This window comes from Cyprinus carpio, chromosome A24, assembly GCF_018340385.1.
Source record: "Cyprinus carpio isolate SPL01 chromosome A24, ASM1834038v1, whole genome shotgun sequence".
In the NCBI taxonomy this organism is placed as follows: domain Eukaryota; kingdom Metazoa; phylum Chordata; class Actinopteri; order Cypriniformes; family Cyprinidae; genus Cyprinus; species Cyprinus carpio.
Genome location: NC_056595.1, coordinates 2,825,778 through 2,851,150, shown reverse-complemented (window position 1 = coordinate 2,851,150; position 25,373 = coordinate 2,825,778). Strand labels below are relative to the sequence as shown.

Below are 25,373 nucleotides of genomic sequence, written 5' to 3'. Positions count from 1 at the left end.
AGGCACATTTAAAAGTTTATGAACTTCATTGTGTTAGATAACAACATTTCAGACCAAATGGCATCTGTTTTAAAGAAGCACAAGCGCGTTTTAAGCTAAAACTTTTACCTTATTTTTTGCATTTTAAATGTTAAAACACTTTAAGGCTTGTTCACACCGGGAAGAATATCGCGTGCGATTATCGCCGACGTTTAATGCCTTGTGACTAAACAAACAAAGCCAACAAAAATAACTCACAACACTAATTACACAAAATGCATAAAAGCGACATTAAAAAAAAAAAAAAAAAACGCCTCGGGCTAATTTTTGGGGTTTGACACGCCGCGTTAAAAACTGGCCGACCAATGAGATTGCACAAAGCGGTCTTGCTGAGCACACTTGATACCAAACGACGAAGAGGAAGTAAGTAGACAAGAAGATGCATCGAGGCAAGATGAATGTAGAGCTGCTGGTCTCACTAGGTGTCTGAACACCAAGGGCTTTATCGCAAACGCGACAGCGACTACAAAAATCTCGATAAGAGCGAGTTGTTATGGAGAGGAATTGCAGATCAAATTGGATTTGATGTGTTCCGGGGTATTTCTGTTTTTCATTAAGCACCATCTAATGTCAGGGAGTGAATTTGCATGTTCACTCGGCTCATCGCCAGCAAAAATCGCTTGGGTGTGAACACAAAAGACTCGTCGACAAACGTCGGCGATAAGCACGTGCGATTATCGTCTCGGTGTGTACAAGGCTTTAATCATTATCATGAATCAAAAATATTTGAATCAGTAAATTGCAAAACTCAAACAAATTAATGAATATCAAAAATAATTTCAATAAACAACACACATTGATATATATTTTTAAATAAAGTGAAATTACAAATAAAGGAATATTTCACCCACAAATGAAATTTGGTAAAATTGTGCAAACTTTCATGTCATCCAAAATGTAGATGAGTTTGTTTCTTCATCAAAACATTTGGAGAAATTTAGCATTACATCACTTTTTCCCCAATGATTTTAGACCATTTTTACTAATAAACAGGGCTTGATCTGTGCATATTACCCTCCTGATTCAGATAAGATGACTTTTCACCGGAGGAAGTGTTATTATGGATTATAGACTTGTATTTTGGCCAGAAGCTATGGCATGAAGATAAAAACTTGATGGACTTGTTTCAGAGTTGGCTTCACAAGATGTTAACTGATGGACTGGAGTGGGGTAGATTACTTTTATTTTTTAATCAGCTTTAATGCTAAATTTCTCCCAATCTTATGGAGAAACAAACTCATCTACATCTTGGATGGCCTGGGAGTGAGTACATTTTCATTTCTGGGTGAACTATTCCTTTAAGTCTGGTTTAAGTGTTCAGATGTTTGTCCATTTTATAGTGCTGACAGTCTCTCCCACGTTAACATGAAAAACAAGTAACTCTTCTACTACTTCTTCCTTCTTTTACCCATATTATTGCATTTTCCATGCCTTTTTAGTGAATGTAGGCCATGCTGTGCTGTTTTTGCAGTCAAAGCTGTCTGTTTTTGTGCAGAGTTGCTTGTATCATCTAACTGTTTCTCACTTGTTTGCTGTTTGTGAAACTTTTTTGTCCCTGTGTGGCCCCTACAAAATAAATCGATTCCTTCAGGCTAAACCTCAGACTTCACGTACACATCTTTTTCGAGCTGCTTCAGTGTTTACTTTGGCTCAAGAAAGTTTTAGAGTGTCACATACAGTGGTAGTACACAATAAGAGGAACACAGTACAGCGGCACAATAAGGACAAAACGGTAGACTCAAGCTATCTGAACCTTATATAGGGTTGGGAATCAAGAACCAGTTTTGTTTTTGTAAAAGAAGTACTGATAGCGAATGACATTTGGTTCCAGTACCGTGATGAATAAATATATATTGTTAATGAGATAATTCACACCACAGAGTCACTTCTACCTGTACCTTCTCACTCACTGTTGACACAAACAAATTGAATCAGATTTTAAACTGTATTTTTTGTGTAACTAAGTACAGAGAAACTTAGACACAAGACACTCGTTAGAAAACTTAATAGCCAAATCATTGCAACAGTTAAGTAGTTTTATATCACAATTACGAATGTATTTTGAATATACAGTATATCGCTGATGAAATATTAGGCAAATATACTATTGAAGTAAGGGTGCTACTTTAGAAAGATAAATCAAACAAATACACAGTTTTATTAGCTCTATTGTGTGAAAGACAAACAGGCAGAAGCAGTTATAAATATAATGTGAGGGGCAGATGCGTGGCCTGTGGAAAGTGCTCTCTCTTGCTCTTTCTCTTCTTCATGTATTCTCTCCCAGTGGAGTTTCTGGCTGCAGATGTTGGGTAATGACGGGGGTTTCCCTTGAGGCCATCTCTCGGCCCAGACAACCAGACCTGCCTCAGTGTGTGTGTGTGTGTGTGTGTGGCACATAGGCCACCTGGGGGAATGATGCAGGTAAACATATCAGCCAGCATCTCTCAATCTGCCTTACTGAGGAGAGGAAGGCCACGCTGCAGCCTTTGCTCCTCTTTTTTGTCTTTAGACTTATTTGTTTTTGATATTGTGAAATATTATTAATATTCCAAATATCTGTTTTCTATTTTAATCCATTTTAAAATCATCATCATTACTCCAGTCTTCAGTGTCACATGATCCTTCAGAAATCATTCTAATATGATGATTTGCTGCTCAAGAAACATTTCTGATTATTATCAATGTTGAAAACAGTTGTGCTGATGAATATTTTCAGGAAGTTCAAAAGAACATTTATTTGAAATAGAAATAAATGTCTTTACTGTCACTTTAATCAATTCAGTTTGTCACTGCTGCATAAAAGTATTATTTCTTTAAAGAAAATCTTAATGACCCCAAACTTCTGAATAATGTTTTAATAATTGAATATATGTGGCAGGGGAAAAACCAGAAGCATTTCATGGAAAAAAAGTGCATCAATATTAATATGTTTTTAAATGAATAAATAAAAACATTTCTTAAGCTTTACTGCAAAGGCATTTTCTTCGCTTGGATTCTGTTTCTAATTTTCCCTGAGGATATATGTTCCATGTAAAATAAAAAGGAACATGAAATTTTACATGGATGATGAATGCCATTATAAAGAACATTATGAAAACAATTTAAATGATTTTTGTCTCTCAAATTATCGGTGTCAGGTTTAAGGTTTATAGCATGCATCATCTTTCAGTGAAGCACTAAGATCTGCATAGAAATGCCAGGGTCTTTTCGTCCATACCCAGCAGTGATTTCTTATTCTCTGTTGACTCCTCATTGACTAGTATCTACACGAGGCACTTGGAGAAGCTGAGAAACTGTGATATTTCCACGGCCTGCAGGCTACACATGGCAGAATAACAGACTCTTTACCAGCAGTCAGTTCACATGGGACTGCTATTGCCTTATTTTCAGGGCTTTTATAATCTCACGGTAATCTATACGAGCACAGGAATGCCGTATGTGAAAAGTGAGTGAATAATTACTGATTTGGCTGATAGGGACAGGATTAAAATCACGGAGAAGCTTTGGTAATTATTCCATTCCCTCGGTTCGCCATATAAACCTAATCCTGTTCGATTGGGTTTTTCTGCTTTCTCTCCCTGACCTTTTCCTCTATCACGGGTTGATGTGTCTGTCTAGTTTCTCACCAACTCTTCCACCATGGTTTTCTGGCTCTCTATTACAGTCATTGACAGTCAGGGGACAGTCGAGAGGCAGTGAAGAGACGTTCATGAAATCTCCTGTAGCACTGGATGATTATGGTCATTTTTCGGTGCCTCCACATGATCAGACTCTCTCTCGTCTGCCTCACGGTAATAGAGGTCAGACCCAAAGACAGACTCAATCTTCTACAGGTCTGTCTCTTTCCCCCCGGCCGACCTTCTTCAGATGGAAACCACTGCTCTGGGCCACTCCAGGTGTGACGTTATCCAAATACGAAATGGCTTGTTGTCATTTCTATAGACTATAACCAACATGTCCATAGCTTTTCTCTCATATGACTGCTTAATGACCCATCTGGATGGATATTCACCCTTTTGTCGGCCTGGATGAAAGCCATTCAAGATGATGGGTCACTTATGCATCTTTGAAAAAAACAATCCTCTTCTTCATTCACTTCGATCCACTCAACCTAACGAACAAGGCCGGTCTGCTCTGTTTCACAGACAACAGGACGCACACCTGACATCAACCCCAGCCTGAATTTATTAGACTCCGAGAGAGTTTGATTCAAAGGCCGAGCGTATCTCTGGCAGTTTGCCTGTGTGATGTAGAGTTTCAATCCTGAGAGACTCTGGGAAAAGTGCTATTCATTCACTCAAGGTTAAATATGAGCGTCTCGGGACGACATGATAATGGGTGATGGGCAAGCTATATATGAACTTATCCATTGTGTGGATAAACTGTTTCGTGAGCGAGATTTATTTTACTCCAGTGCCAGTTCAGATTGTAGATACATAGATATTTTGAACCTTTACCTTGTGAAAAACATTAGAAGACCATAAGCAGGTCTATGAGGTAATGGTACTTTATAGACCTAAATTACTTTAGTACTATTGAAACTCAATACTTTGTTAAATTCTAAACAAAAACATACTTTTTGCTCCTTGCAATTTCAATTATTAAAGTTAAAAAGTACTTATATGTATGTATGTATGTATATATATATATATATATATATATATATATATATATATATATTAAACAAATAGAGAGAGAGAGAGAGAGAGAGAGAGGAGAGAGAGAGAGAGAGAGAGAGAGATTTTTAGATCTGAAAAGCTGACTGAATTTCTGACATTTATACGTTGTAAGAGCTGTAAATGTATTCTGTCTTTGAAAGCTAAGAAACTTTTAATTTTTTACATTTTATACTTAATTTATTAAGTATTAAAATAAAATTACCATAAGTAATAATATTATTATTGTTTTACATTTTTAAACTAGAGTTGCGTGTATCCTCCAAAAGTGTTCGTCAATATGGCCGTCCATTGTTGTTTCTCCAATAGTTTGATGATGTTCTGTTTCTCATGTTACTTTTTCGATGGCTGAATCAACTATTTGGGCCAGTGTTGCCACCTTGTGGTCAAACTAATTAGTACAAAAAAACCCCCAATGCAGTCAGTTATAAAAATCAAGCTGTGCATGTGTAAAACGGGTATATGATGATAACAAAACTCTTCATGCATAATAAAAGTTTTAAGATGGCACATCAAGTTGAAAATAGTGTTTGAAAATGTATCTACATCCTTTTCCGTTCCGTCTTTAAACACTTACTATGTGACGCCCACAAACTAGTAGTTTTGCACATTTAGTTGAATCCCTTATTCACTGCGATCCATTCACACACGCTCCGTGTCAAACTGTCATGGGCATTCAGGCCCACTGCTGATCTGAGTCAGTGGCACACCGAGAGCCTGTCATCCTTCAGCACGAGGCCGAGTGAATGGGTGATCCACGCTCGCGTGTCAAGGACGGGCCGTTCGGCCCACATGCACTCGGATGAGTAATAGTGCTGTAACTGGGGGGCCTGAGCCGTTTGAAGTGCTCTTTCTTCCTCTTTTCCATCTTCTTTCTCTTCCTCAGCAGCTGCCTCGTCCCTAGATGCTGATTTTAATTACTTTCCTCTTGAATTTTGTGCATATCCTATGAAGGATTGAAGGGCACATCTTCTGACGAGCACTTTTTTATATTAGTTCTTATAACGCCAGCGTTTGAACTCAAGAATACTAATACACACAATAGAGGCCTGTGCATTTGAAAGGAGACGTGGATGCCGCTGTTTGAATGTGAAAAAAGAAGAGAAAGAGAGAAGAAACGGGATGGAGTGCATGCTGAGGAGCCCGCTGTAGGCACACTGATTTGATTTATTTCATTTCCTAAAGGCGCTTGGCACGAATGACATCTGAAAGTGCTTTTGGAAACTATTTTTAGACAGCAAGATAAATCGGGACACTGAGTGAATCAATAGAGGATCATAAACAAGAGTTCAGTTAACTAAGCGAGAGTCTGTTGGCGCTCGTGCAAGAAGTTCATTTCATGTAAACAGAATATCGTATTATTAACTTTCACTCGGATCATATCTTGCGTGTCGTGCAGGAATCGATTGGGCCTGGATGCAGAATTTAAGTGTTACTCTTGCTCATTCTTGCAAAATCCACTTAAAACTGGCTTTAAATGGTTTCTGTGTTGTCCAAATTGGTTATATCAGGTCATTTTCTGATCAAGATGATGAAAACTAAAGTACAAGGATAGATAGATAGATGTATACACTGTATTTTAAATTGTCCTCTTTAAAGAGCCAAGAAATAAGTTTTTACATTTAAATATTTTTGTCCATTTATTTCCATTATTTTTGGTTATGGCTAAAAATTGGTCACAATAGCTGGGTTTGCATCCAAACGTAAAGGGAAATCTTTTTTAAAGTTTGCAAAAAACAAACAAACAAAAAACAAAACAAACACATGCAAATTTGGTGCATTTCCATCAAGTTGTTCGAGTGGATGATGCTGGTATTGGTAACCTAGTAACCAGCAGTAAATAAAGCACCATTAGTGTAAACAGCCGGTTAGTCACGTGGGATTAATGTTCGCTATGTCAGAATTTATTCAGCAAATGTGTTTCCATCTCCCATTATTCATGCAAGTCAAAAACCATCTCAATCGAGTGTAAAAACTTTTTTACGAATTAAGGGACCCCCCCCCAAAAAAAAAAATTTGGTGTATCCATCACTTGTGTCTGATGCGATACTTCAAAATGTGCATAAAAACAGAGTGAGGAAGCATAGCTAATGGTCTACTAGTCATCCTTCAGCTAAGTATTTGATTAGAGAGGTCAAATATTTTTCATTCATTCATTCACTTTGAAGAGTTGGCTTTTTAGTGGTTTTCAGTCTCCTTTATATGGATTGCTTCAAAGCAGCTTCACAATGATAAACAGATGATGCAAACTTCAAAAATCAGGCAAATCCAAGTTCTGCTATAAATAATAGTTCTAACCATGTGCTGTGCTGTTTTTAGACTAATTTAAAAATAAACACCTTTTTAAGAACTATTTAAAGTTTATCTAAACTACACAAATAGTAAGTGTAAAGTACGTAACTCCTTTCTTTTCTTAAGTGTTAGTATTAGCAGCTTTTCTCTTCTTTTGAGCTTGTTTGAATGTCAGCATTGTGGTTAGCACTCCGAGCATGATCCATATGACGTTATGAGCTCTACATCCCTCTCTAATTGTTTAGACTTTTTTTTGTTGTTGACCTGACTTTCTGAAATCCTCACATTGCAGCAAAATATCCAACAAGGCTGAGACCGCTGTGCACTTCCCTTCTGGGTCGAATAAGAGTAACACAGATGGCCCAGGGTTTATTTCATTAACTCGGAGAAGAGTAGCAAAGCTTATTGGAATTTTTACATTCTGTCAGCACTGTGTAGGTAGCAGCAACACGGGCATAAAACGGCGAATGAATTCATTTCCCCCGACTCTCACAGCTCAAGAGAAACTTCAAAGGCCAGTACTAAAAATCTGGGCCGAGTGGATTTGAAAGGATGAGTCTCTAATCTGTTTAAACTTTGCTTGCGCCGTGTATTTTCACACCGCCTTCCCCACCTCCTCAGCTAACCTGCTCTATTTTTCTTTTCATCATCACTTTCAGGTGCAAAAAGTACCTGTCTCCCCATATCTGTGTCTCAGTGAATAGAGGTCAACAAACAGCGTCAGTTATTCATTCAGCACACGCTAGTTTTGTCATCGAAATTAGGCTACATTTAACTTCCAAGCATTATCACGCTGCCTCGTTTCGAGCTAATTTTGGTGCTATGTGTTCCCAACTGGGCTCAAGAATGGAGTGAATGTTCCCCATGTGGCAGCGCTTTTGAAATATGTATTAAGGTGAGACACAAGGGGGATTTGGAGCAAGAGGGTTGGACTTATTGTCCGAATATTTTATGTTGTTAATGAGAAGCAGAACAGGTTTAAGCACTCAGCATGAGGAAGGCCCGGGCTACAGAAATAATGGATAGATAAAACGATGAAATATTCAAAGGCTGGAGTGTGATGAGAAATGTTCAGTAAAGCGTGACGGGCCCAAGCCTCGCCTCAAAGACCTTCAACTGAGACTTCTGCGTGACCTTAAACTTTCTGCCCCTCCCGACTTTGTCGCTTACTTAACAGCAGGAGTTAGTCTACAAAAAGTGCAAAAGAAAACCTTATTCTTGTCTCACTTCTTGTTTGGAGTGTCACTGAGGGATGGTGGAAGATATTCATTTATGAATTATTGAATTATGGAAGGAGGTGGAGATAGGCAGGAGAATCTGAGGCTAAAATGAAATGGGACAGTACCGGGATGGTGTGTAACCTTTCAGAGGAGGAATGTAAATGAAATATCAGTCCTTTATGGATGCCCTTGCAACTAAATGATGACAAATGCTCAGCATTACAGACAGCAAAGCGATATATATATATATATATATATATATATATATATATATATATATATATATATATATATAATATATATATATATAGATATATATATATATATATATATATATATATATATATATATATAAGAGAGGAGAGAGAGAGAAAGAGAAAGAGAAAGAGAGAGGGTGAGAGAGGGAGAGCTTTCCAGAAGACACATTCCTTACTATGTACCTTGGTATAACCATGTTTTTGTTTTGTCAATGGGAAATTTTGTTTTGTTAGTGACATATCATAGATATGAGTGCTTAAGCTGTTGTAAAATAGTGCGAAGTGTCAAAACTAAATTGTTCTCTTTATAATCAACAAAGTCTACAGAGAGCTCATGACAGTATGCAGATTAGACCGTAGTTTGCTGCTTGGTGTTGAACAGTTGCACTGCAGTATAAACGTTATGGCATCATTTCTACTGGTTGACACTGGTTGTAGAGTCAGAAGGTGGATGTGCCATCATATGACCTGCTCCTGTGGCCCAGTGTTATCCTTCTGCTGGCATTTTGCTGTAAAAGAACAGAAAGGTCATGTTATTTGGATGCTTTGGTTGATAAGTTAATTTTGCCAGTTCTCATGCACACTCTCATTCTTTACAAAAGTGCTTTGTGTCGTTTCCTTAATGTCCAGTTTTATCCGTAATTGGAGAAATAAATGCTGGGTAAATGAAAAAAAAAAATGGCAGAGTGATTTTAGAGCCTTTTGCATAATAGAAATAAACCTGTTTAAAACCTGTTGCAATTTGCTGTGAAAAACTAACATAATGCTTTTAGCTGAACGGTGCACACCATATGTTCTTTGATGACCCTTCATTAGGACTGAACTGCAATTACCATTGACAATTTCCAATGAGAAGTCCATTAAATTAACCACCCTTGAAATTCTGGCAAGTCCAAAACGCTTGGCGATGCTGTCATACGATGGAGTTAAGGAGGTTGGAGGTTGAATTGTTTTGAGAGCAGATGTGTTTTGTTGTTTGAAACCGAATGTCATTCATGTGCTGGCCCCGCTCTACACACTCCGTGTGCTTTGCATTTTGTTGATTTTTGAGGCTTTCAGACGTTAACAAGTTCAAAACGGTTTGTGCTGTGAAATAGCTGCATTACTAAAGCATACTTAATTATTTAATTAAAAAGCTTCTTTTCTTTCTAGAATCTTGGAAATGGAAGAAAAATAAAAATCGTTCATCCATAAGTTGTAGTAAAATATTAACTAACTTTAATTGAGTTACCAGAGGCCAAAAGCTTGATCTTTGCTTTACACTGAAGCCGTTTGATATGTCGTGGTGCTGCTTTTCTGCCGTGTTTGCAGTTTGTTTACTTTATTTTGCTTGCTTCAGATTTTTCAAGTCCAAAACAATTCTTTTTTTAGCCTGTGATGTTCACAGAGTGTTTTTTTTTTCTTCTTCGCCGCAAGACTCCTTTTTATAGCCCAGAGGAGTTTACTCACAAATGATGAGGTTTCACACAAATGATTCAGTTGCATTAATCCCACAGCCTTGAGCTCCGTGTGGATTCACTTACAAAGTAAAAAACCCTGACAGCTGATGAAACTTTGACCGCTCGTTTATCCAACCAGTTAGACGTTTCGCCGTGAGCCAGTCTATTGAGCCGCGGCGGCTAATCAAGTTGAGGTGAGCTACTTTGAGCTTTCTCTGGTTGTGTGCGATACCACCGCCAGAGGGCTGGCCGGTCTACTTTCATGGTTCAGTCATGAAATACTTGCCATGATCCCACTGAAATGTAGTTTAGAGGTGAGAATTTGATGAGGAATGAAACTTTATCAATCCTCAGTAGGTCTGCTCGGAGGAAATTGGCAGCCCTGGAGAGTCATTTGAAGGCCCGTGTCGTAATTGCAGGCATAGCTGCAGGAATTTCTCTGTTTTATCTTGTTCGCTGTCGCAGCTATTAAGGTGAAAATGATAGCAATTGAACGATATCCTTCCTGCTCCAAAAAGGCTTTTGAAGTGCATTCCAGTGTTCTGCTTATGCTAATGTCTAGTTGTCTCCATTACGTGTCAATGTTGAATTCTGATTCACCCTATAGTTGCCGATCACAATGACGAACTTGGAAAGAGCACACAAGATCTTGAATCAAAGTTAATGGAACAGATCTGTGCATCAGGGTCCTGCTATAATTACGTGGCACTTCCCACTGCAAAAGCCTTGAGATCAAAGGGGAAAGACATGAAAGGCATTGGGAAGATTCACCTCACTTCTTTCCTTGGGTTTTCCTCTTCCCGTTCAGTCTGATTTTGAATGGTTGACCCGGCCTGCAGCATGCATAAGAGGACATGTTAGGTGTGACTAAAGCCTGAAGTATGCTTCTTTTTATGTGTATTTTACTAATCAATTTGTCCACAAGGTTGCTACACTAAATCTGACCATTGGTTTACAAATGAAAAACGAATAAGGTGCGACAACAACAATAAAGTACCGAAGACCGCAACAATAATAGACTCTAGTTTTAATGCATATTACAACATTTTTATCACTCATAACTGGACAAAGGTGAAAGTTTCTAGTGTTTTTCAAAACTCTGCTTGATTAAGCTTTGAAACCAAGTTTGTTTTAAATCAGTGATTTAGAGCACGTATCAAAGCACAAACGTCATGGGATTTCAGTAAGCGAGGCCTTGTTAAATTGTGACTTTTATGGAGTTATTTGAAATCTCAGATCAGTTTTATACATTTGTAGATATTCATTGGCTCGCCTCTAGGGGGTGATCAAATCTCAGATCAGTTTTATACATTTGTAGACACTACAATAAATCTCAGATCAGTTTTATACATTTGTAGATATTTTAATGGCATGTTTGTTTAATAAAAAGGAAGAGTTAATAATCTCTTATTCACCTGGTTCACCGATATCTCCATAAAACAAACAAAACAAGCCCTACAATAATAATAATAATAATAAAAAATTAAAAAAACACTTCATATTTATTGGTATTAGATCATTTGTAAATTGCATTTTATAGATTACACTTTCAATAAAACATTTTAATTAGATTGTAAAATGTGTTTTATGCATGTTTGGCCTAAGCATAATTTTCAATTAATTTAAAGTTTCGAACAGCTTTGTTTCTAATATCCAAATGTGTTCGTACACAATCAAATAGAGTATTTAAAACTGCATTCTAAAAAAATCACTTGCAAACCGCTTAACATGAAAAATTTCCTAAAACAGTATTTTCTCACATATTTTTCTCATCATAAACACTGTTTATTGCTAAGATAAAAGCACCATAATCCAAATTGAAAGTTTGTTTTATTAATAAGTTGTGTGCCGAATTTGGTCTTTTACTATCATATAAATGCATTAAGCTACAATAGACATTTTCTACTCAACGGTTTTCTATGGGAAGAAAACGCCTCCCATAAAAATATTGCCTTTCCATTTGGATTATGGTGCTGTTATTTTAGGAGCAGATAGTGTTTATGATGAGAGAAATGTGTGAGAAGTGAGAGACTGGTTGTTGTTTTAAAACAATTAAGCCATGTTAAGCATTTTAGAACATCTGCACATGACGCTAAAGGAGCTCAAAAAAGCCATAAAGAAATAACCAATGCCATCATGTATCACTTATGCAAAGATATGGTGCCCACAGATATCATTACTAAAGCCCCATCTACTTCAGAAACGTGGCCAAGCAGAATATCAGAGGCTTACTTAAGTTTTACGTTGCACTTTATGATGATTTCAAATAGAAAAGTTGATGGCGTGGTTCCATTCAAAAATCCTTCAAAAACATTGAGAGACATTTCAGTCGGGGTTTTTGTTGTGATGGTTTTATTATTATTTGTTTTACCTTATGTCTTTTCTAGAGACATGATTTGATGTTTTTACTTATTATTTTTCCTTTTGTCTGTTCTAGAAACAAGTTAGTACAGCTTTTTGATAAAGCTCTATTTGGTTTCTTTTGAAATATGTTTCAAATTCAGGGATTGGCTGCCGTCCCATATTTTAAAATTTCAGCATTTCTGGTTTCTTGTCACAAACGTCTCACCAAAACATGAAACTGATCTGTCATCCCATATTTGTCACCGGTTTATTTGTAACCATCATCATTAGCATTTTAAAACAGTGCTGACAAACAGCCTCTGTTTCTGGCAGGACACGTCCATTCTTATCTTCTTATGTCCATATACAGAAACAACAACTAAGGAAGGAAGCTGAAGTATTGTATTGCAAATTTGTGATGGAGCAGAGCTGAACTGGGCCTGTAGCACAAAAATAGCCCTTGAACAATCTGTGCACTTCAGATAACACACATGTGGATGCCTCTAAAACCCTGCTATCTCTTTGCCTCAGACTGGAGCTGTTTTTCAGTGAAAGTCACTCAAAACTTTATTTTACTGTGCTAGTCCGGTCTTTTTTCATTTCTGTTTTGTTTATGCTTTTCTCTAAAAGGATAAAGTTGACAGTCATGGATGTGAGGCATATTCTGGACTTTTTTATGTGTATGCCAGGAATTAAATATTAGTGGTGTTTTGGACTGTTTCGTGAGCTTTGAGTTCCAGCAATTACAACTAAAGTGCAAATGTTTGCAACAGTTTGTAGTCTTCGCAAACAAATGTTTGATTTAATATGCTAGTTAGTAGTTCACACCAGAAAACCATTAAATGATTGGTTAATGAATACATTTGTGTGTATACAAGTACAGCAACTAGGTAGAATTTGATTCTGATTCTTCTGATTCTGAATCGGTTTAGATTTAGAATCCTCTAAATCTTATGATTGTTATTTATGTATTTATTCATTTAGGTTCTGGTTTTAATGTATTTTCATTATTCAGTAATGTTTTTTTTTTAGTTCTAAATCTACTACTAATTTCATTTTAATCTGCTGATTCACATTTTGAATCTACTTTTATTATTCAGATTCTTCTGATTCTCAGTCTACTGATTTTTAATTTTGTGTGTTTTTGATTACAATTCTTCTGATTCTGAATCTACTGATATTGATTCAGATTTTAAAATGACTGATTCTGCATCTACTTAAAGTATTTATTTTGACCAAATCTTCTAATCTTCGTGTCCTGATTCTTTGGAGTCTCAATTTACTGATTTTAAAAGTATTGATTGCTTTCCTTTTTTTTTTTTTTCCCTAATTTTGAATTTACTAATTATTTAACTTTTAATCTACTGATTCCAATTTTAAATGTACTTTTCTGATTAAGATTCTTCTGATTCTCAGTCTACTGGTTTAGATTTTTTTTGTTTCTGATTACAGTTCTTTTGATTCTGAATCTACTGATACTGATTCTGATTTTAAAATTACTGATTCTAATTCCGAATCTACTTGATTCTTCTAATCGCTAGTCATTTTATCAGTTCAAATCTACGTATACTGATTCTGATTCTCCAGATTTTTAATTTATCTGATGATTTGTGTTTGTTTGTTTGTTTGTTTGTTTATTCCTTCCTATTTCTGAAACTGCTGATTTAAATTTTGAGTCTTGTGATTCTGGTTTTTAATCTGTTTATTCTGATTCTCAGTCTGCAAATTTTTTTAATTTTTTTTAATTGTATAATTCTGATTCCAGTTCTTCTGATTCTGTATCTCTTAATATAGTTTCTGGTTTTTAAACTACTCATTCTGATTCTTATTTTGTCGATTCTAACCAGAATAGTTTTCAGATCTTCCTGTGGTCACCTGAAGCTACTGTATAGAAATGGACATGGTCACTTTTTTTTTTACTCTCTCAAAAGCAGTGTTTTGTCATTTTCTCCCTGTAAGATCTCTTGAAACGCCAGAGAGCTAAAAGCTACTGGCTATTCATGGAGCTTCAGTGCATTTAGGCCTAAAGACAGGCCTCTTAAGTCCCCATAAATACTGTGTGATTTATAAACAAATACCCCGTTTGATTACGAGTGCAGGCTGAAGTGACTGAAGTGAGCTTGTTTGTGCGGCGGCTCTCCAGCTGAGGAGTGTGTGCGGAAAACGACTGAGACGCACAATTAGCAAACAGACATGCATCTAAACATCAAGAACTGTCATTCAGATACAACTGGATGAGAGATGATGCTAAAGAGATTTAATGTACAGCTATTCAGAATTATTATTAGGAAGAATTTTGGATGATCGTTTCTAATATTTTAGTACTCGAGGCTTCTTTTTCATGGTTCTTTTAAAATCAATGTGTAATATTATTTCTTTCCTAAAACCATCTATGCAAAAAAAGCTCTGTAAGGCGGTTTCTCTAGTGAGATGAGCAGTGGTCATAGCAGTCTGTCAGCGCATCGTCTTAAGGGCATTTATTTGACATGCTTTAATTGGGCTAAAGAAACAAATGAGAAGTCACTTTGAATTAGGATGATCATAAACCATTTTAAAATCAGAGCATGAGTGAAAAAGACAGTAGAGAAAAAATGGACTCCTCTGGTCACAGTTCTGCCTGCTAGTGAGGAGTAAATAGCCGAATGTGAACCATAGAGCACCATCGTTTATGAATTAACAGATGCAAACTGCTTCACACAATAGTGTCTCTGTGTTGGCTTGCATGTGACTTGCTGGTTCCATTTATTCTGGTGGATGTGTGAACTGTTAATGTCGGCAGAAATCAGGACAAAAGCTGATGAATTAACCTCCCCGCTAACTCCTCTATGCAATTTTCTCCTTTTTGCAGCATTATACAGTGGTGTGCTCTCCGAACAGTTTTCCACAGTGCACACGCTCACAATTTAATGAAACCATTTTTTTTTTTTAAATATATATAGTTTTAGGCCATTATTTCTCACTTTCTCTCAGAAAAGGAGCTCACCCAGAGGAATATTTTATTGCTCCCAAGTTGCTCTTTCACAGCTCTAGAGACTTTTCAGTTGTTTTGTTCTGTCTGAGATGTGCTTAAATTCCTGAACAGAAATAAAAATAGACAGAAATAATTCATGACATAAAGCACAACACATCTCGGAGTGTAGAGCTATGAAATAAATGTGGATGTTTCTTGGTAACCAATTTCCAAGTGGCAGACTTTAGTATCTTATAAATCTGAGCAAAAATTTGGATAAAAATAAAGTAACAAAGAGAGAAATCATTACATTCTCGTTCTACTTTCTAAAAACTGTTAAGAAATCATAAGATTAATCATTATTGTTTCATTATGTGCTTTGTTTCAAGTCAAGTTTTTACAAAAATGCTTTCATGGTGCGTAGAAAGACGCACATGTAAATAAATGAATAATAAAATAAAAATATAAATAAAATAATAAATATTAATAAAATAAATATAAACACATTAAAAAAATTACACCTTAATATAAACTTAATATTCTGTATGTGTGTGTGTATATATATATATTAATATTTTAATATTACATTTTCTACAGAATACATATATCTCTGTATACATGAAAATTGATGTAGGAGGGTGGTCCCTCACAGGGTGTTTACATATAATAGATCAGCCAGTGTAATTAACATAACTGTTTGTCTGTCTTTAGCTGGTGGCGGTGTATGAGGAGCAGGACCCCCATCATGGAGGTGACGGCACCAGCGCCAGCTCCACAGGCACCCAGAGTCCAGAGCTCTTCAGCACGGGTGAGCTCAACTCCAGCAACCTGTCGGCCTTCCAGCCCTACCAGACCAGCAGTGAGATCGAGGTCACCCCATCGGCCCTCAGGACCAGTGAGTGACCCTCCCATTCAAACTCTAACACTGTGTCCTATCCAGACGCAACCTGACAATTCTCCATCAGCAAATACCCAGAATCCTCACTGAATGAGAAAATAATAAGGATAAAGGATTGTTGGTTTCATTTGATTTCATTGTAATCTGATTTAAAAAAAAAAAAAAAAAATAGGTTGATTATTCTGATTTTGTTGATTCTGATTTTTATAGTACTTATTCTGATTTTGTTGATTCTGGTTTTAAATCTACTATTTCTCATTGTTCTGAATCTTTCTGATTTGATTCTTCTGATCGTCAGTCTGCTGATTTTGAATCTACTGATTTTGATTTGATTCTGATGATTGTCAGTCTGCTGTTTTTAATTTTGATTCTTTTCTTTGATCAGTCTAGTCGCCAGTCGGCTGATTTTGATTTCTTAATTTGAATATTCTGTTTCTGATTGTTCAGAATCTTCTGATTTTGATTCTGATTTTGAAAGTACTGATTCTGATTTTATTGCTCAGATTGTCAGTCTGCTGACTCAGATACTCAGTCTGCTGATTTTGATACTGGCTTTGAATAATCTTCTGATTTTGATTCTGATTTTGAAAGTACTGATTCTGATTTTATTGCTCAGATTGTCAGTCTGCTGATTTTGATACTGGCTTTGAATCTACTTATTCAGATAGTTCTGAATCTTCTGATGTTGATTCTGATTTTGAAAGTACAGATTCTGATTTGATTGTTCTGATTGTCAAGTCTGCTGATTTTTATACTGATATGAATCTACTGATTATCATTGTTCTGAATCTGAATCTTCTTATTTTGAAAGTACTGATTCCTGTTTGATCCTTCTAATTGTCAGTATATTGATTTTGTTTCTGATTTTGTATCTTCTGATTCTGATTTGATTCTTCTGATTGGCAGTCTGCTCTGCAGATTTCGATACTGCTTCTGATTGTTCTGAATTTGAATCTTCTGATTTTGAACGTACTGATTCAAATTTGATTTAAGACACATTTAGGCTGTTTTCACACTTGGTGTCATTGCTTGCTGTGAACCACCGTCAGTAGTAAAAGTTGTGGACAAACTTGCCTTGTCATAAACTGTAGTTCAGTCAGCGGCCTGCTCTCTGAGGAGAGGAGGTGTGTGGGTTAGTAGAGCACAGTGTGCGCTCTGTTAAAGTTGTGTTTGACACTGGACGTATGGGGACTGACCTTGACAGGAAGGCTGGGTTGAGCGGGCAGGTGAAATCATCAAGGGAACTGCCGCTAGAGAAGAGTGAGACACACTCAGTCAGGTGTGGAGAGAAGAGAAGATACAGCTCTGATTAACTGTGACAGCTCAGATTCTGCCTGATCCACACACACTCAAGAGTTCACATAGCCTCATCTGAATATATATTAATTCATTCAGATTTTGTGATTGAATAAAGAATAAAGCTTTGGAGAATGTTGATGTATTTCAAATTTTATGATGTGGTGTGCATAGAAACATGATGTTATCAGAAGAGGATCAGTTGTGAACTGAACCATGCGTTGCTCTCCAAGAAAACAACCTCTGTTTCTGTCCTGGTCTCTTTCCAGAGAACACACACTAGTTGTACTTCAGGTGAATGTGTTCCTATGTTACCAGGCTCTTCTATTTTATATTTGAACCACTGATTTTATTTATCTGTGGTGTCTCAGAGGGAGGTCTGGAGTCGAGCACACCCGGTGTGTGAATTCCCCGGCATCATGCGAAAGCTGCCAGCAGGAATTTAATTCTTTTATATTTGGGTTCTGTACAACATTTCTCCAAAATGAAACACAACAAAAAAAAAAATAACTGAATGCACTGCAACAAATAATAAATTAACTGTATTTCATTCAGTAGATAAAGTGTCATTGAAGTTTTAGCTAATTAAAAAGGACTTTTTCACCCAATATTTGGTCTGAAAATGGTCTTATTGGAATATTGTGCAATTGGGATGAATTGAAACTGTGAGGAGTATATGCTTTTTCAAGTAACTTTTTTATGATGAGTGCTGGCTTAAAATGTAGCTGTCTGTCTAGACAGTAGACAGCAGGACAATAGGTTTTGGAATATTACTTATCTTTGTAGTCTATTTCTGGGTCCACACACCAAGGTTCAAGCTTACGATTAGGAGTGTAACGATACATCGATATGTATCGATGCATCGATTAAATTTCAAACGATACGATGCATCGATGCCACACGTAAAATATCGATTTGCGGTACCTATATTTTGCCACTCTCCACATTCACTTGTCATTTAACGTCCACCTATGCATTTCCACCAAAGCACGCATTTTCGTTTATTCCCCGCACTCTGCATGCATCGGGCCTGTTAACACTTGGTCACTTCATGCGGTTTTTTTTCTGATCGGACAGCTATTCGATCGTGAAAAGACCAGATGTAAATTCAATCCAAAACACCTCCGAAACAAATGAAACCATATGTACATTTTACTCCTCCCAAAATATTAAAATAATAAACATGTGAGATCGTTTTTATAGGCTATACAGTCAGATATGACATTATAAGCTGATGCAAAAACTACCGCGAATGAAACTGAAAGTAAGTCGCAGACACAACACACAGCCATCTTCATTAAAAGTAGTGAGACTTACCTATCTCTACAGTGCTGATGCCGTGCTCTTTCCTGTTGCACTCTCTGACATTGAAATTAGCTGATAATGAATACAATGCAGCGCATATCTATTGCTTTTATTGACTTGAACTCTGTTAAATTCGCATATTTAGCACGGAAATTGAAGAAAGGATTTATATCCATTTTTTTTTCAAAGACACATTTATGTGGCCAAGTGTAAATGGAAACGTTTTAACAAATCAGGTATCTATCGGTTTTATAAAAAACTCATAAAGATAACATATCTAAACATTCCCCGAAAGAATGCGAATGAGACTGGTACCAGTGTACCATCCAAGCGTGTGTTTAGCACTGCAGGTGATGTTGTCAGTGCAGAACGCAGTGTCCTCTCTCCTGAACATGTTGAAAACTTGATTTATTCATTTGAGTTTTCAAAACAAAAACATCTCAAAAGAGTACCTCAGTGATTTGCACTATTGCACATTTTGGCACAAAAGACTGGAAGACTTGTAACTGTTGCCATCCTAAGCTTGATTGATTCATATGACTTCATTTCCCCCCCATTATTTTTGTTTATTTAAATAAAAAATAATGTACATTTTTTTTGTTGTTGTAAATTGGGATAGACACTTTTCAAATGTTTTTAAATTAGTTTAATTAGACATTCATGCTATATATTTTGGCTGCATTTGTGAGTTATTAAAAATGTAATGGCTTGTGTAAACTAGGCACAAAATTTCAAAATATCAATAAATTAATCAAATCGAATCGCAGACATGTTTGTAATTTAATAAAAATCGTATCGCTGGAAGTAAAAATCGAAATCGTATCGTGATCAACTGCCCGATTTACACCCCTACTTACGATTTATGTGAACATTCTATTTTTTAACCTTCATTACTTAATTTTACATTTACATTATAATTTAATAAATTGCATTTTAACATTAGCTATTTTTATTTGTCATTTTTTTAATTTATTTTATATTTAGAGAATTTTACACCACAGGACATATCAGCTTCCCATTTATGATGCCAAGAGAATATGACATTTTCTGTTTCCAAATCTCCTCTGAATCACAGTTTGCCCTCAGCGACCAGCTTGATTATGGATAACCATCTCTCTTCATCAGTCTTTCTCGCTGTCTTATATTGATGATAAAAAGTGTGAGCAGTTCTTGATGTCTTCCCAAAAAAAATAAATAAATAAATAAAAAACAGAGAGAAATCCTGGCGGGACCCCAGGAGAAGGAAGATGAGCATATCGCTCCAGCAATAACAGAAAATCACAGCTGCGGCAGCGGCGCGACGGTCCTTGAGTTCAGCTGCCGAAGCATATAATCACAGAGATTTAGAGTTTTCGACTTTCCGAATTTGCATTGATTGTTCTTCTTTGAAGTAAGAAAAGGGGGAACGAAAACTCTTCCCCTACGTTTGATTATTTAAAAAAAAATACAAATCTTTCAGCAGAGGTCAGGGCAACTAATAATTGGATTGGTGATGAGATGCAAATTATGGTAATGAATGTAATTTGCTTGCAATTATAGAGAATCAGGCGTCCGTCTGACTTGCCTGACAATCTTGCGAAAAGTTGAGAGAAAGAAAGAAAACTTTAGAGCTTTACGACACCGTCGACTGTTGTTGAATCTTAATGATGGTGCGCCTCCATTGGTCTGTCTGATTTATTTTCAGCGCATTCTGCAGTGCAGCCGGAGTGCTGGCTGATATCTATAAAGTGTTTGTAGTGTGTAGGGAGATGTGGAGCGCGTGTGGAGCGGGGGACGTCCCCGGTGGGCTCAGAGAGTCAAGCACTCATTAGTAGGGGAGTGTGCTGTGTTCAGGTGCTCTACCCTGGGGCTCGCCGGCTGACACGTGGCCTCTCTCCATCACATGTCCTGGATCTCTTTAACTTAGCTCCCTGGCAGCCCCTGTATCTTTCTCACCTGCGTTCCCTCATTACCAAGCCTCCTTCTCTGCTCTCGCTCGGCGCATCCCATCATGCACTTCTTTATTTGTTTGTTGCTTATGTAATCTTCTCATGCAACTACATGCTGAGAGGTAAGGTTCACAGAGAAATGACAATTTCGTCATTATTGGATTCATACTCTCAGTATGAATAAGTCAAAAATAATTGGTGGGCAAAATGTTCATATTGCTGAATTGCAAACACTGAAAATCAATAGAGATATTTGTTGATATCACTCCAAATATTACAAATAAGCAAGTATACATAATATATTATAAAAGTAGTGCACAGGGTAAAAAAGAAGCCATGTGATAACTTTCTGTGAGGACTGAAAATCTTCATCATTGCTCTGGAATATCATTTGCATCTGTGTGCAATACACTACCATTCACAATGTTTGGGTTGGTAAGATTTTTTAATGCTTTTAGTTTTAATAGGAGTCTCTTATGCACCATTCATTTGTGTGTTTATTTATTTATGTATTTATTAAACATACAGTAAAATAGTAATACTATGCCATATTATTGCAATTAATATGCAATTAGTGTATTTTAAATTGTAATTTATTCCTGTGATGAATTTGCTGAATTTTCAGCATTTTTTTAGTGTCACATGATCTTCAGAAATCATTCTAATATGCTGATTTGCTGCTAAAGAAACTTTTATGACTACTGTCAATGTTGACAACAGTTGTGCTGCTTCATATTTTTGTAGAAACTGTTTTGGAAATTGAAATTTTTTGTAACAATGTTAAAGTCTTAACTGTCACTTTTGATAAATTGATGCCTCATTGCTGAATAATAATAATTTAAAAAACTGACCTTAAGCTTTTGAACAGAAGTGTGTGTTGAAAGGTGGCTCATCGGTTGATATATTTGCCTCAGCCTTGATTTTATTAAGGCAAAATATCATGCGTTTTCATTTCTTGTGAATGATTGTAACTAAGTTTCTATACAGAAAAGTTACATTTTATGGTATTATTTTTCTATTTTTTGTATGGAAAAGAATAGCACAAGCATTCTGTGAATTATTGTTTTGTGTTTCACAGAAGAAAGACAGTCATGTGGTTTGTAACCACATAATTTTGTGTGAAGTATACCTTTAAAAGCACCCCTTCAGGTTCATCCCACCGAAATAAACACCAGGTAGATAATGATGGACAGTAAATGACCCACCTGGTCTGCGGGGCCCTGCTGTTTGGTATCAAACCTCAGCAATGTTTTTTTTTATGTTTGTCCATTGCTATATTCCCCCGGAGACAAACCATGGGGAGGTTCCAGCCTGATGGCTGCTACAATCTCCCTGAAGTGTAGGGGACATAAATACAGTGATGGCTAACAGGGGCTTCCCTGCCTGTGCACCATCACGCCGATGACACACTGGATCCTCAGCCATTAGGAGATTGCCTGCGGGGAAAAGTGCAGACACCTGCGGGCAGGCCAGCGTTTATATAATCAATTTGTTTTGTGGCTGGCCACTGGGACACGTCCCTCGCTCTCCTCCTCTTGCTGTGGTCTGGTAGAAGTCATTAGGAGGATGTGTAGGGACATGAACACTCCACACAATGCCATTATTGTTATTGAAAGACTAGCGTTTCACATTCTAGCTAGATGTTTGCGTTGTCTGAAGATATTGTCAGTGGTTCACGTTTTGATCCTGGGGTGTTGTTTGCTATTAGGATGTTGCTTTGTGGTTGCTAATGTGTTCTGAGCGGTTGCTAGGGCTTGCTATGTGGTTAGTAAAAACCAAAGTATACTTTGGCCGTGCACTGTCCACACTAGGTAAAAAAAATTATAAAAAATAAATAAATAAAAACATAAGAATGCTGCAAGTTTAAATACCTTCATATGTTAGTCTACAAATATCAAAGAAATATATATAGAATAAAATGGTTTTAGAAATGATGCAATAGAAATGTGTCCAACTGACCTGCATAATATAAGGGCTAGGGTTAGGGGTTTGTTCAAATCACTTACAGTAATAAACGTACAGTTATCAACAGCACATAACACTCTTTGAACTTTTGTTAAGTATAACAATAATATTACAGTTGCTCAAATTTATTTTAAAATGCACATGATGATGCATTCTTTTACTGTGTTATTTTATTATCATTGAGGTACTATTATAGTTTTAATTAGTATTTTGAATCTTTCAAGAAATATATATAGAATATTCTGTTTAATTTAAAGGTAATTTTGTTGTGTCAAAATTTGTTTAATTTAAAGGTAATTTTGTTGTGTTGTATTTTTTTGTGTATTTTAAGTGGATCTTAATAGCTTTTTTCAATATGTATATATATATATATTTTGTTTTAGTTTTTAGTATTTTACTATAAAATTTTATTTTAAGTATCAATATAGTGTTTTTTTATGGCTTTAACTTTATTTTCAGTTTTAGTTTTAATTAACTGTAATAACCCTGGCTTGTGCTGCTAATTCTTACATCACTTAATTTCACCACTTTCCACTGTTTCTCTGAACCTCTCTCTCTTCTTTCTCGTTCTGGTCCAAAGGCTTTTGTTCATATTGTCTTTTGTTCTTTTAATAGCAAGAGCAGAATTAATGTGCATGGCTGAACGTGTCTGATTACCCATCTGTTTTGTGTTTTGTTTTTGCGATTGTGAGAGTTTCTCTCTGAAGATCCAACCATCACGTCTCCTCATGCTAATCAGGCTAGCCCTCAAGCATGCCAAACGGACCTCCAACCAGACACCGAAATGCCCTGAAACCACCCCACTAAAATCAAGCTGTATGCCTGTGGCATTTCACAAAGTGACTTTTTGCTCTTTGACATTGAAGTGCCTTTTTGGGAGTGCGTTGGAGCAGTGGATTATTAGCTGTGTCATCTCTTCATCACGCCACCCTGCTCCATTAGCAACGGCAACACTAATAAATGCGTGGGGAGCAGCGGAGACCCTGGCATAGCCTTGACACTGGAGTGGGCGTAAGCTTACCTAATTCAGACTATTAGTCACAGAACTATAAAATGCCACAGTTTAATCTAAAGCTTATTATGGCTGATAATATGTAACCATTTACACTGTAAAACGGGGAAAACTATTATTTAACAAGTGTGACATAAAACATCCTTTCGGGACAAACACCAGTAAAATTTATTAGATTTTTGGGTAATTTTCATAAATGCCAATATGGTATCATGATGTTTTAAATAATCATTTTTAACAGAAGAATCCCTGGTGAAAAACTACATTACCCATGATTCTGCAGAGAAAATCCACCAATCAGAGAGTAGCAATTAGCCCTGAGCTCCGCCTACTCCCATGAAGCACTGCAAATCTAGTCAGACTCCTCATGCTCTCAAAACACTTAAATCTCATATATATTTATATTTTGCAATAAACTTAAAATATGTTGTTTCTGTATATGCAATCAACGAATTAACATGGTGTTACAAGTTACTTTGGAGTGTTACAAGCTGTTCGTGAATAGATAAGATCCCTAAAGTTGCAAAGACTAAAGTCTCAAACCCAAAGAGATATTCTTAATAAAAGTTCAGACTCATCCATGCCTTCCTAAATCGCCTCGTTTAAACACGCCCCCACATGTCTACGTCACGATGTGGGAAGATTTGCATAATGCCACCCAAATGTTTATGCAAAGAAAGAAGGCATAACTTTTATTCTCTCTGTTGCTGCCGCCGTCATGTCGTGGAGTCGCTGTGTGTTTCGTTGTGAAAGTGAAAATACTTTGTTTGGCCTTCCAAAAGTGGACCTGACTAGAAATCAGTGGTTGAGTTGTATTAACAACACTGTTTCTAGAACAGTTCAACCCAAATATTCAGATGTGTGCAACGCATTTTAAGGAGGACTGTTTCCTGATGCTGGGAGAGAAGACTACAATGCCGGCTGTTCTGAAGTATGTTTATATATGCGAGTTTTGAGCAGTGTAGAGTAGCATATGCCATAGTATTACTATTTTACTTTTGTTTAATTGTAATAAATACATAAAAATAAATATAGTTTAAGTCATTATAATCTGTAATTATGTCCACACTAAAAACATTAGTTTAAGTCATTATAATCTGTAATTATGTCCCCACTGGATGCAACAAATGGCTTATTTGTAATGGGTTTTATTGTTTTTGTCTTGTCTCGCCAATGTCCTGACTGGGACATGCATCACAGTATGTTAAGGGGCATAACATTCCCGTCACACGCTTGAGGCATTCAGCCAATCACAACTCACTGGATAGCTGGCCAATCAGAGCACAACTTGCTTTTCAGACCGATGAGCTTTGTAAAAAACAATGCATTTCAGAAGGTGGGGCATAGAGGAGAATATGTGGACAGTATGTACAGTATGTCACATTTCCTTACTTTTTTTTTTTTTAACCTTAAATCACATAAACACATTTCCTTACACCAAATACACAAAATAATGTTTTTTTTAGCAACATCATATGACCCCTTTAATTTGATTGTGTCATTCGCAGTGATTCAAGGATTAACTAAAAGCTGATAAGTTCAAATTCTTGTACCTTTGATGTTTGAGTTTCAAAAACTTTCTGCTTCTAATCAGCATTTGCACTGTTGTGATTCACCTCATATCTGGTTGGCTTGGTTCATAGCTTATAGCACTTTAATGAAGACTTTAAAAAATCTCTATAGGAAAAATAAGTGGAAAAAAAAATACAGATCCATCGCCACTGAAAAAAAGTCAGCAGCTACTGTTACACAC

The 25,373-nt window shown here is 36.5% G+C and overlaps 1 protein-coding gene across 1 annotated transcript in view; it reads left to right on the top strand.

The window, feature by feature from the left end:
• Positions 1–25,373, top strand: part of pard3aa (par-3 family cell polarity regulator alpha, a) — a 426,774-nt gene that overhangs the window by 124,823 nt on the left and 276,578 nt on the right. The window contains 1 exon segment of the mRNA XM_042714045.1: positions 15,928–16,111. Coding sequence (XP_042569979.1) covers positions 15,928–16,111 — 184 coding nt within the window.